The sequence below is a fragment of the Drosophila sulfurigaster genome, chromosome X (genome assembly GCF_023558435.1).
Source record: "Drosophila sulfurigaster albostrigata strain 15112-1811.04 chromosome X, ASM2355843v2, whole genome shotgun sequence".
NCBI lineage: Eukaryota > Metazoa > Arthropoda > Insecta > Diptera > Drosophilidae > Drosophila > Drosophila sulfurigaster.
The window spans coordinates 11,281,979-11,294,360 of record NC_084885.1 but is presented as its reverse complement, the minus strand read 5'-3'; the positions used below and the strand labels follow the sequence as shown (position 1 = coordinate 11,294,360).

At 35.5% G+C, this 12,382-nt stretch overlaps 1 protein-coding gene across 3 annotated transcripts in view; it reads right to left on the bottom strand.

The window, feature by feature from the left end:
* Positions 1 to 12,382, bottom strand: part of LOC133847266 (rhophilin-2) — a 42,733-nt gene that overhangs the window by 29,398 nt on the left and 953 nt on the right. For all 3 annotated transcript variants that reach the window (XM_062282187.1, XM_062282191.1, XM_062282188.1), the window contains exon 2: positions 10,702 to 11,076. In XM_062282187.1, coding sequence (XP_062138171.1) covers positions 10,702 to 10,890 — 189 coding nt within the window. In that variant the 5' untranslated portion in view covers positions 10,891 to 11,076. The remainder of the gene's footprint in view (positions 1 to 10,701; positions 11,077 to 12,382) is intronic.

The following is a 12,382-nucleotide window of genomic DNA, read 5'->3' as shown; positions in this document are numbered from 1 at the left end:
ATATTTAAAATGTAAGAGTATAAATATAGCAGTATATCAATATATCAAAAGTAACCTTTGGTATGATGCAGTATTTTTCAGTATATTAATCTGGTATATTTTCAGAACAATATCGCAGTGATTTGCTTTTATTGAAAATGAGTATCTCACAGTCGAACACACTCGATTGATAGCTTTCTTACTTGTTAATGTTAACTCGAATAGATATATCGCAGCTGAGAGCGAAGCAAGAGAGTCTTAAACATACCCGATTGTGATTGAGAAACGTGATTTCCGTTGAAAAGCTAAAGCATCATCTTCATTCGCAATTCATATCAATTATATTTATCTCTTTTTTTTACACTCTCTAGTTTTCGACGAAAAAAGTCGTTCATTCTTAATCTTAATCAATGCATTCATGTTTATCTTCAACTTTCTCTAGCTAAATAAACATTTATTATTTTCAACGCTGGTAAAAAAAAAATGAGTTGTTATTAAATCTGATAAATTCATATATTATTATTTCAGTGCATTTAACAGTCGTCTAGACTCTCACTCTCTTCTCTATCAGTTGTCTTCGCACAATTAATACTTGAAAGCAATCTGAAGTTGAACTTTTTGCGACTATCTGAAATTGTCCTGCGCTATCAATTGCGTGACTTCCAAAGAAACAACAAGAAGCAACAGCAACAGCAACGTAGAATGATTCAGAATTTTGCCAGAAAGATGAGAACAAATACAATTTATCAAAATGTATCTGAGGGATTCATCTTTGTATCTTTGTGTGTTGTTGTGTGGCCTACAATTAGCCAGAGTTATGCTGAGCTATGCTCAGCTCTTTTAGCCTTGTTGGCCAAAACCAACAACAACAATAGCAAACCAAAATAATGTCAATAGCCCGGTTAATTGTTAATTGCCTGAGCATGCTCAACAGCAACGACGACGACGACGACGACGACGAATTTATGTACGTTTGGAGACAATTACGCTTACTATTACAATTACAATTACAATGACGATTACAATTACAAGCACAATCACAATCGCAATTATGATGATGTTGGATGCAAATTCAAAAAAGAAGCAAAATTGTTTTAAATGGCTATAAAACATAAAAAAGATGAACGAATCCACAATAAGCTAATAAACACGACAAAGTAGCCGAATTTCGCATGCTCTGCAAAATGTGCAAGTAGCGCAATTTGATGGCTTAAATGGCTTACTTCTGCCAACTGTTAACTGCTAACTGGGCTAACTGCCCACTGAGCGCATCTATCAAATTGGCTGTGTCGGAATTTTTGTGCTGTCTCGTTTACGAGTGTTTCTCATTTTTATTTTTATTTTTCGCTTTTCGTTTTTCATTTTTTCTCGTTTTTTTTTTTGGTGACTGCGTAACTTTTGCAGCTGCTGAGATTTTAATGAGGTTTTTCGATTTTTCAGCCAGCAGCAGTCGCTGCCATGAATCCCTCAACTTTGACTTATGGCCAAGCTCAGCTCAGCAAGCAAACACAACAATTTCTCAGGCGCTTTCAGCTAATGAATCGTTACAAACAATGGAAAATGCCGTAGCTAGTTTTGTTTTCCATCATGCTGCACTTGGTTTAAAGATATTTACCCGTGTGGTAAACATTTGATCGCACATTTCCATATTCAAATAGCTGGCAGGGCATTGCCATCAATCGGTTTACATTTACCTTGACATTTCAAATGATCTCGATTCGATTTCTATTTACATTTCCATTTCCATTCGATTCGATTCCGATGAAGAAGCTCTGGCTTGTTGGCATAATCTGAATCGGGTTCACATTCTTTAGCGTTAACGCTTTACGTTATCGTGTGTGCGAGTGGCAATGTGTGTGTTTTGCACTTGCGTAAGCGGGTTAAGCAATCGATGCGTACTCGTAACAATAACCCAAATTGACTGTCACAACACGCACACAGAGCACAGCAAAAGGCAACAACACAAATAAGAACTGAACTGAACCATGTAACGGAAACACGATAAGGAAATGAAAATGTCAACAAATTAAAGTCGAACAAGAAGTCGATCGCTCACAGCTTTATTGCCAGGCTACCTGAGATAGTGCAGCACAACAGATACACAGACAAAAAAAAAGGTGTTGTAGTATTTTTTAAATATTCATTTAGTATTTAATTGTATAATTAATTCTTTTTAAGTATTCAAATGACCAAATATACCTAAAATACTAGATGAAAATACTAGACAATACTAGAATCAATCGATTACAATTTCAATCTACTCATGGCTCAGTTGGTAGAGTTGTAGCCAAATATTCTTCGTGTTGTTTCTAAGGTCCTGGGTTCAAGTTCTGTGAGATTCGGAGATAAGGAATTCTTGAAGTTTTTATATATGTTAAGATTATTACGATACATTATAGGGAAACTTATTCAGGCCAAAGCTCTGGCTTATATTATGAAGACTTATTAACAGCTCAAGACTATAACTGCTAGTTAAATAATATTATGTCATAATACATATATGTTGAACATTAAAAAAAAAGGCGAAATAGATAACAAAAATCAAAAGGTATTAAATTTTAATCCCAAATTTCGAGAGCGAATATTTTTGTACTCAACTTAACTAGATTCGAGTTTTAAACTCGGATTTCTCTCTGTGCAGTCCTACAAATATAGGCAATACCTTTGAGGCCAGGCGGCCAGTCATAAATGCTACCATTTTGTATCCATTCTCAGTTGCATTGTTTCCAACTCGACACAAAAGGCTATATAAATTCCGATAAGACGCCTTATTCCAAAATGCATTCTGAGCCACAGCAACAAAAGGCCGAAAATCAGCTTATTAGTCAAGAAGAAGAAGAAGAAGAAGAAGAAGAAGAAGAAGAAAATCTTGAAGCAGAAAAAAAAAACCACTTAGAATAGCATTCGTAATGCAACTCTGCTTAACGTCTGTCGAGTTCGGTTTTATTTCTTTCTTCTTTTTTAGACATTTCTTTCTTTTTACGCCTTATCAGATGCCGAAAGGTTTTGTAATAGAACTCGGCTTCTTGTATGTGGTCAGTTACGAAGGGGGGGGGAAATAAATGAATACAAACAGATTACATTAACCGTTTAGAGGGCTACGCCCAAAATACGAGTAATGACCGATTTTGATAACAAACCCAAAACAAAACAAATTTATTATTCTCGTAATGAGATTGGGAGAGATTTGTGTGGCAACTTTTTTACCACATAAAAGAGCTATCAATAAAAAGTTGCGATAATCGCAACTGGTTTATGCTTTTAATTCAATTATAGATGCTAGAAATTGAGGATTTCTTTTTTGCCATTAAATTAATTGTAGTTTACTCTTAAAGTTGCTGAAAATTACGGTTATTACATTAAGTTTGTTAATATTTTGTAATAAAATAATTTCGTTTTCAATTTAATATATAATATATGTATGTATGTATGTGTGTTTGGTAATTAAAATAATCTCGTGTCGTCTGTAATTAAATCGCAACTCGTTTTTTGACAAATGAATTCGCGAAATTTCTTTCATTTTATATAATTTCTCTAGGTCTTGTTGTTGTTGTTTTAGTTGTTGTTGGCTGTTGCGAGTGCATAAATATTTGTGAGTATTTCAGGTATTTTAGCCAAAGCACTCCTTGCCAATTTTTTATCGCCGCTGGCTCTGGGCTATAAACATATGGTAGACCGAGACCGAGACTGAGACCGAGACTGAGACTTCGATTGAGACACGCATAATTCGTTTCACTTGCGCTTTTCTGCCAGCTCTGTTGTTGCATTTACACGGATAAGACTTTCAACAGCAACAGCAGCAGCAGCAGCAACAGCAGTTGGGATACGCATTTTGCAGTTTGCAATACGACTTCACCTGTTCGGCCAGTTTCGAGACACAAACACAAGCACACACACACACAGACTCGGAGAGTTTTCAACTGCTTTCTATAGTCCCCCCTCTCTCTCTTACGCATTGAGAAGCGTAGAAAACCTGAGTGAAATTCCTTGACCAGACTACTTTACTGCCCTCTCCTCCTCTTCTCTCTGATCTCCTCCCATCCCATCCAAGTTGTTGCTGCTTTAAGGAGCGACGATGCGGAATCGGAATTGGAATCTCAGCGACTGAATCTGAATCTGGTTCACGATCGGCTCCATTTATGGGTTGGGGCCAAATTGGTTTCCTCACTGCAAACTAGGCTAACCTGTCGCCACTTACCTTTCCCCCACTTCCCACTCCCCACTTCCCACTCCCCACTTGTGCACTATCTCACTTCTTTTTTGTTTTTTGGTTTTGGCTACCTTTCTGAGGTGTCGTCTGGGTCTGGTCGGGTGTCTTTTTGGGCGTTGCGTGTTGCGCAACGCATCAACAGCCAAAAAAAAAAAGCCGAAAACAAAACAAAAATGTTGTCTGGACGCAACAATTTTCCCTCGACTGAGGGAACCAAAAAAATAACAAAAAAGTTGTCAAATTTGCATAACATTTCGCTGGGCGACCAAATCGGTTATTGTACAATAGGAAATGGAAAAATGTTGTTAACCAACTCAAGCTCAGAAAAATGCGATCCCCCTCCCACCTTCCCCCCCTACACTCACACTCACACTCACACCCCGCGATCAAGCAAACAAACATGCAGCAAAACAAGAAACTAATTTGCATAAATAACTATTTCTCCTCTTTCTTTATATTTTGTATTTTTCTTTCATTTTTTTTTTTCGTTCATTCGTTCGTTTGTTGTTAACAACAAAAGTTGCGTGTGACTTTTGGCCAAAAGTCTGATATCAAGTGTATATATATACATATTATAGTATATGAAATGGCATTACAGCTTTCTCACGATCTTTGTGCACGCATCGAAGCATGAACTGTGGCGTTATTACACCTTCTTCTTCTTCTTATTTTTCTTCTACTTCAGTTTCTTCTGCTTACTCTATATAGCCCAGATTCCAATGATGCCCTCGAGATTCTATCAAAATGTCGCTCTGGCATTATTTTGTTGTCGTTTTGTGTTTTGCCACTGCTGAGTCAGCTAATCTAATCATTTCTTTTTTGGCAAGCTTTGCGTTTCAATTTGATATCATACGATGTAATTTTGAGCTAACTCCATTACGCATGCTACGCTTTAAAGCAAAGTGTGTCACACAATTTGTGGCCATGAAAATGTGTTTGGCCCAAATGTGAAGCATCAAACGCTGCCAACGCTGTTTGCAAACCATTTTCTTCTCTTCATATTCAATTTTATCTAATTTCATTTCATTTGCATTTCATTCCATTATGATTTATTAAATTACATTCCGTTCCATTTCATTCCATTCTGTTTCATTAAATTACATTCCATTCCATTTCATTTTATTCCGTTTCAATCCATTCTTTTGCATTCCATTTCATTTCATTGCATATCATTCTAATACATTCCCTTTCATACCATTCCATTCTAATTCACTTCATTTCATTCCCTTTGATTTCATTGTTTCCACTCCCACTTCATTTCATCCCATTCCAATTAATTTCATTTCATTCCATTTCATTTCATCCCATTCCATTTAATTTCATTTCATGCCATCTTTTTCAATTTCTCTTTATTCAAATCAATTTAATTTGATAACATTTAATTTCATTTCACTTTATTCATTCTATATCTCTTTATTTCATTTCATTCTATTGTATTTCATTTCATTCCATTCCATTCCATACCATTCCATTCATTCAATTGGATTTCATAAAATTCTATTTCTCTTCATTTCATTAAATTACATTCCATTCCATTTCATTTCATTGCGTTTCATTCCATTACATCTTATTTCATTGCATTTCATTGCATTTCCCTTGCATTCCATTTCGTTGCATATCATTCTAATTCATTCCCTTTCATTCCATTCCATACTATTTCAGATCACTTCCTACTATTTGAATTCATTGCTTCCAAACCCATTTAATTTCATTCCTTTTCGTTTCATGCCATCTTATTCCATTTCTCTGTATTCCTATTAATTTCATTTGATAACATTTAATTTCATTCCACTTTATTTCATTCAATATCTTTTCCTTTCATTGTACTTCATTTCATTCCATTTCATCTCATTCCATTCCATTTCATTTAATTAAATTTCATTCAATTCTATTTTTCTTAATTTCATTTTATTGCATTTCATTTCATTGCAATGGAAAATTCATTACATTACTTAAATGCTTTTTACAATTTACGCACCTGCGACAAAGTTGCAACAAGCGACAAGCAGCTGCCCACCTGCAGCATGCAGCATGCAGCATGATTGCATTGGAAAAGCTGTCAACCAATTGAGTGGACTGCAAAAGTTACTTAGAGAAATACGACTTGTAACTTTCACCGCCACCGAGGAGCCATTGGCAAATGGAAATGGATAGCCACAAAGTTTCCCTACAGCCTCCGGGCAGGATAGTCAACCAAAAACCAAACCAAAAACCACAACCAAACAGGTGGCATCTTTTTTTTTTTTTGTTGTGTTGTGTGTTGTGTTGGGGTCACCAGCGAGTGTAATCTAAGGTTTACATTATGCATTTACCCAGGCCATTAGCAGAGATTTCAAATCTCATCTGTGACAACGAACGAACAAACAAACAAATAACACAAAACAAAAACAGGCAACAGGCTAACAAAAAAAAACAGAAAAAACAGAAAAAAATGACGTAGTCATTGACGCTGGGAAAGTGAAAAATCTCACACATTTTAGCAACTGCAACTCACAAATGCAATTTAATTGTGTTAAACACTTTTTTTTTTTTTTTGTGTGGCACGATGATGTGGATGACATGGCCACTGCCACGCCCTAAACCAACAGCACACAAGTGCTTCCAAGAGACAACAGTATTCCAAGTTAACTCAACACTTAATTTGCTTTTGACTTCTGTTGTGTTTTTGCTATTTGCTGTGCACTCAGCATTTTCCGATTGGAAGAAATCACAGAAAGCACTCTCTTAAGATTATTTTTATCAATGCACTTAAGCAAATAATAATAATTCATTTGCAAAACTAAAATTTAATCGATTTCGAGTTGAAAGAACATAAATGAAACTGTGGAATAAGTGTTTAGAAAGAAGTTTAACTAGGTTTATGTTTAAATACTTAAGATTCTACAAAAATAAGCAGAATCTTCTATGCTAATGCATTAAATTAACAAACGAAAAAATAGAAAAAACAAATTGTGAATAGAAATTGAAAAGCTTAAATGAAACTTTTTCAAAGGTGAGGGTCAAAACTCAATAAAATTATTTCGTTTTTTTTTTTAACTATAACGATGTTAAGAATCGAGAAAAATAAATATGTATGTACATTGAATCAAAGCATACCAAATGGCTAAAACAAACTCATCTAAATCCTTGAATATAAAAACCTAAAGCAAAAGTTTAGGCTTTAATCTTAACTACTTGAATTATTTATAATTTCTTTATTTATGCTGCATCTTAAAGCATTTAAAAATACTAAACAAACCTGTTCCCAGCATCAAGTATTAACTAAATGTGTTTGCATTATTCATGGTTTTTAGAACTTACGAATATAGGTATATTTAGAGTATCAAAATCAAAGAAAATAAATATGGGAGAAATGTGTAAAGAAAATAGTTTAAGCTAAAATCTTGAATAGTTTCAATTTCTTAAAATAGTCATTACGAGTAAAATGGTTTTCAGAAAATGAGAGAAATAAATCTGTTTCTTTTTTTCAATTTGGAATTTATATTTCTTTTTGTAAGATTGAAGAATCCAAATTAAAGCTTTAAATGTAGACAAACTATAATAATTAGAAGCTTTCAATAAAATAGAGTGGCGTTGTCTTCTTTTCTGACTACTTAATAATTAGAACCTTTCACTAAATAAGAGTAGAGTTGCCTTTTTTTCTGTGATACCAATCAGCAAACAAATGGCAGACAGTGTCGTTGGTGTTGACTTATTGCTTAACTTGGTCGGCATATTTGCGCAGCGACCGATCAAATTAATTGTTATCGCCCAACAAACATGCCAACAACATGCAAACAAACAAGTGAACAAACAAACAAATATGCACACACACACACACACACACACACACAAACTTATTGAAGAGACAATCTAGTAAACAATCTGCATATTTCTGTATGTTTTATTACTGCCTTTCCTACGTTTTTTTTTTTTTTTGTTTTTTTGTTTTTGGCTAATCAGCATATGTACACAACGTGGGCATATATACACATCGAATATACATATTTATATATTCAAATTGTGAAATATCTTTTTTGGGAGTGGTCTGGGCTGTTTCCCAGAACGTGGCTAGAGGCAGAGACAGAGGCAGAGACTGAGACTGAGACTGAGGCCCAACCATTGTCATTGCCATTGTCATTGTCATTGATCGATTGTTCGCTGTCCCCCATATAATGCATGCACAAATGAAAGTCTGAAAAGACTTTTGCAAGCCAGCAGCATGATGATGACGAACGAGATGCGATGATGCTCATCAGAGCTTAGAGCTTTGCTCAGGGATATCGAACAGTTCATGGCTCTAGGTGGTGAGATTTCATTCATAAATAGGGCTAATGACAGTTGTTGTTGCTCAGTTAATTTGTTCAATATAGTTCTGCAGCACAATTGGAGATAGTTTGTCTCAATCAGAATGCACTTAAGAAATGGCATTCTAAGTACAAAGGCGCTATGAACTCGCCTCTCTCCGTCTGTCCGTCTGTCTGTCTGTCCGTCTGGCAATTTGACGCAACATTTTGATGGGTGGAACGCGGGGGAAGGGGCAAGGGGGCACTGCACATGAAATGGAATAATGAAAATCAAACTGCAGAACCGAAACAATTTTCCCAACAAATTATGACAGGCAACACAGTCGGCGAATGGGACGAGCAAAGAAAGCAATCAAAAGGGCCAATCATTCTTGGCCCGGCAGGTCGTGAGTGCGCCAAGAGCCAAGCACGGAGTCTTACCAAAAAAATGAGAAAAAAACAAAAAACACTACACAAATTGTTTTATACACTCTTCTGTTTCTACTTCTACTTCTACTTCTTGGCGAACGTAATCGGCCAGATTGCCGGCAGTCTGACGAAGAGAGAAAGAGAGAGAGAGAGAGAGAGGGTCGAGACCCCGAAACTGAAAAGGTTACAGCACACACAAACACACACACACACACACACAGACACAGAACATTAAAACTGAGAACTCAGACCCTGCATGGAAATTAACACTTGTAGAACTCATCCGAAAATGCGACGCTTCGAGGTTTTTCTTTCGGTTAACTTTGTCGACGTTTTTTCGTGTTTTTGGTTTTTTGTTTTTTGCTTTTCGTGGCGGATGTTCATAAAGTTGTACAGAAGTAACATGGGTTCTATGAAGTCAGCGTAGCGTAACAAAAGCCCACAAAGAAACACGACAAATAAAAACAGTTCCACTTGACGCCGATTATAATGGAGTAACAAAACTAATCATCATCTTATCAACAATTGGAATCATCCATAAACAATTGCCCAATTCATCTGATTTGATGTCTTTGCAGTGTTTTTTGCCGCAATTTGCCGCCTTCATCTGTCTGTCTGTCTGTCCGGCTCTTCATTTTAAAGCAATTGCTGCGATTTAGATGAATCTAACTAAAATTATATTTGAAGTCATGAATAATATTAATTCTAAGTATATAATGTGGAAAAAAAAATATTTGTGATTTATCGTTGAACGGTTTTCATTTGCTATATATATGATGGATGTCTTAGACTAATGATACAACAAAACACAAATCGAACGGTAAATGAATTTCTTAAATATATTAAGAATATTGTGTAAAACCAATCTTGACTCTAGAACCCTATGATCAACGACTGCTACCCATAAAAGTTCAAATACTCAATGATCATTAATGATGCCCAAGAGCTCGACCAGCAACTAGCAATTAAATAAATTCAAATAAAGAAAAATAAAAAACTAAAACTATATTTAACTTTTTTGTAGTAATCAAAACATGGGACTTACTCTTTAATTTAGAAACAAAAATAGTGTAAATATGCAAGAAATATATTTAACCTTTTTAGTGTTAATGAAAAATTGTAGAACAAAAAATATATTTCACTTTTTTGTAGTAATGAAAACCAAAGATTTCATCTTTAATTTAGAAACAAAAATAGTGTAAATATGCAAGAAATATATTTAACCTTTTTATGGTAATGAAAACATAGGAAAAATGTGAGAACAAAAAATACATTTAACTTTTTTTAATGTAATAAAAACATATTAATAATAAAAATTATAATCATTACATGGTATAGTAATAAAAACATAAGAATTACTCTTTAATAGATGTGCCAATAGTTGGCCTTTGTTGAATGTGTGTAATAAAAATCTATAATCATTATATTGTAATAAACTTTGTGATTTGTTCAGACAACTTTATCGAACATACTGTCAATAATTTGACAGAGTATTTAAGCATTGGAATGCCGAAAGCTGTCGTTGAACTAAGGGCGATCCTACAGGTTGTTATGAGACTCAACATCGACTGGGTGTGGGTCACGGCTGGTTGCAAGTTGCGCCCGAGTGGCGTTCAACTGTGACCAGGTTGTGGAGGTGGCAGGTTGCAAGACTGCATCCGGCAGAGCAAGTGCTTAAGGGGGTTAGGGAAGGGGAGGAAGAGGAGGAGGAGGAGGGGGAGAAATGCTCAATTAAGTTGGGCAAACTTTCTAGACACGCCTACCGAAAATCAAATCAGAAATCAAGTACAGAAGTTGATGTTGTTGGTGCAAACTTACGCGAACAAAGCAAAATGGCAGCGCTTGCGGCTCGTCGTCGTCGTCGTCGCCATCGTTATCCATGTTGCCGTTTTGATTGTGCAGCAGCTTGTTGTTGACTTGTGTTGTTGTGTCTTCCTCTTCGTCTTCGGTGGCGTTGACGCTGACGCTGACGTTGACGCTGACTGCGGCTGCGGCTGCGGCATCCATTTTGTATTTGTATTTGTATTTGTATTTGTCTTGTTTTCGTTTTTATTTTATTTTATTTTATTTTTTTTCGACTTTTAAGAACAACAGCACGTTGCACGTTGCGTTTCACGAGTCAATTGCGATTATTGTTGCTGCTGCTGTTGCTCTTATTGTTTAATATGTTTTATTGTAATTACCACGCGGCGGCTGTTTTAATTGCAATTAACATGAGCATTAAACATTGACTTCAATCAGCGCATACGCAATTCACAATTCGCAATACGTATGTATACGCGAGAGTAATTCAAGTAATTCAAATAATAACTAGCGGTTATTTTTCCTCTCCTTCTCTATTTGCCTCTTCTACCTGTTGTTGTTGCTGTTGCTGTTGCTGCTGCTGCTTCGCTGTCTCTTTTGCTCTTTGTGCAAATTTCACTTTTTCCGCGGGGAAGTTTTCAGTTTTCAGTTTCAGTTGCAATTTTCATTGAATTGCCATTAAGCATCATTATGTTGCAGTTAAAGAGAGGCACCGTTATACATACATATGTACATATGCATGTGTATAGTATATATACATATATTGTATATATCTATGCTCTATATGCAACATAAATGCACAGCTTCATTTAATTGCCAACAGCGAAAAATGCATGCAAAAAAACAACAAAAAGAAACAAAACTGAATGCAATTGTTGTTGTTGTTGTTGTTATTGTTTGCTGATCGTGTCGTGTGTTTCGCTCGTTTCTGCTTCTTGAAATGGGAAAGTTTATCTCAGCTCGTTCCGCTTTTCTGATTAATCTGATGTAGTACGCGATTGTACTGCCGTATATGATCTCTATTCATTGTCGTCGCATGGCCAGCTAATCACATACATACTATATTTATTAAAAAGTACTTCATTTAGTCACTTTAGTTATCTCAGCTCTGCAATCTTATCAAGCGACACAAAAACACACACACACACAACAAATATCCATTGCAGTCTAACTATGAATCATCACTCATTACGTTGCTCATCTTCACAGCAGCAGTTAAAATTTTGCTAATCCCAAATTACTCGAAAAAAATACTTGTTTCATTTAATTCCTTTTGATCGATGGTGGTAATCGATACTTGTACTCCAATTGGAATATGTTTCTCGACATGTGCTATCCTCAAACTCTCGTTTGTTAAGAAAATAAACATGGCAAAAGTAAATCTTGTTTCATCCAAAAAAGATTTATTAACTCGTTTAAAATCCTCTGCTTCAGCATAAAAATACTTCTCGAGCTCTAATCCTTTTATCGACGCCCTTTTATCGCTGTCTGTCATCGATACTTATTATTTGAGTCCAATTGGAATAGCCCAATAACCCATTCCACTTTGCTGTTTATATTGAGCTTTGAGACGACAACAACAACAAACAACAGAAAAGGTTTTTTTTTTGTCCGATTTGTCGCTTTCTATCGTTGTTTGTGCGGCATTTAACAAATGACGTGCAGCTCTAAGAATCTTCAATAACAATAGCAACAA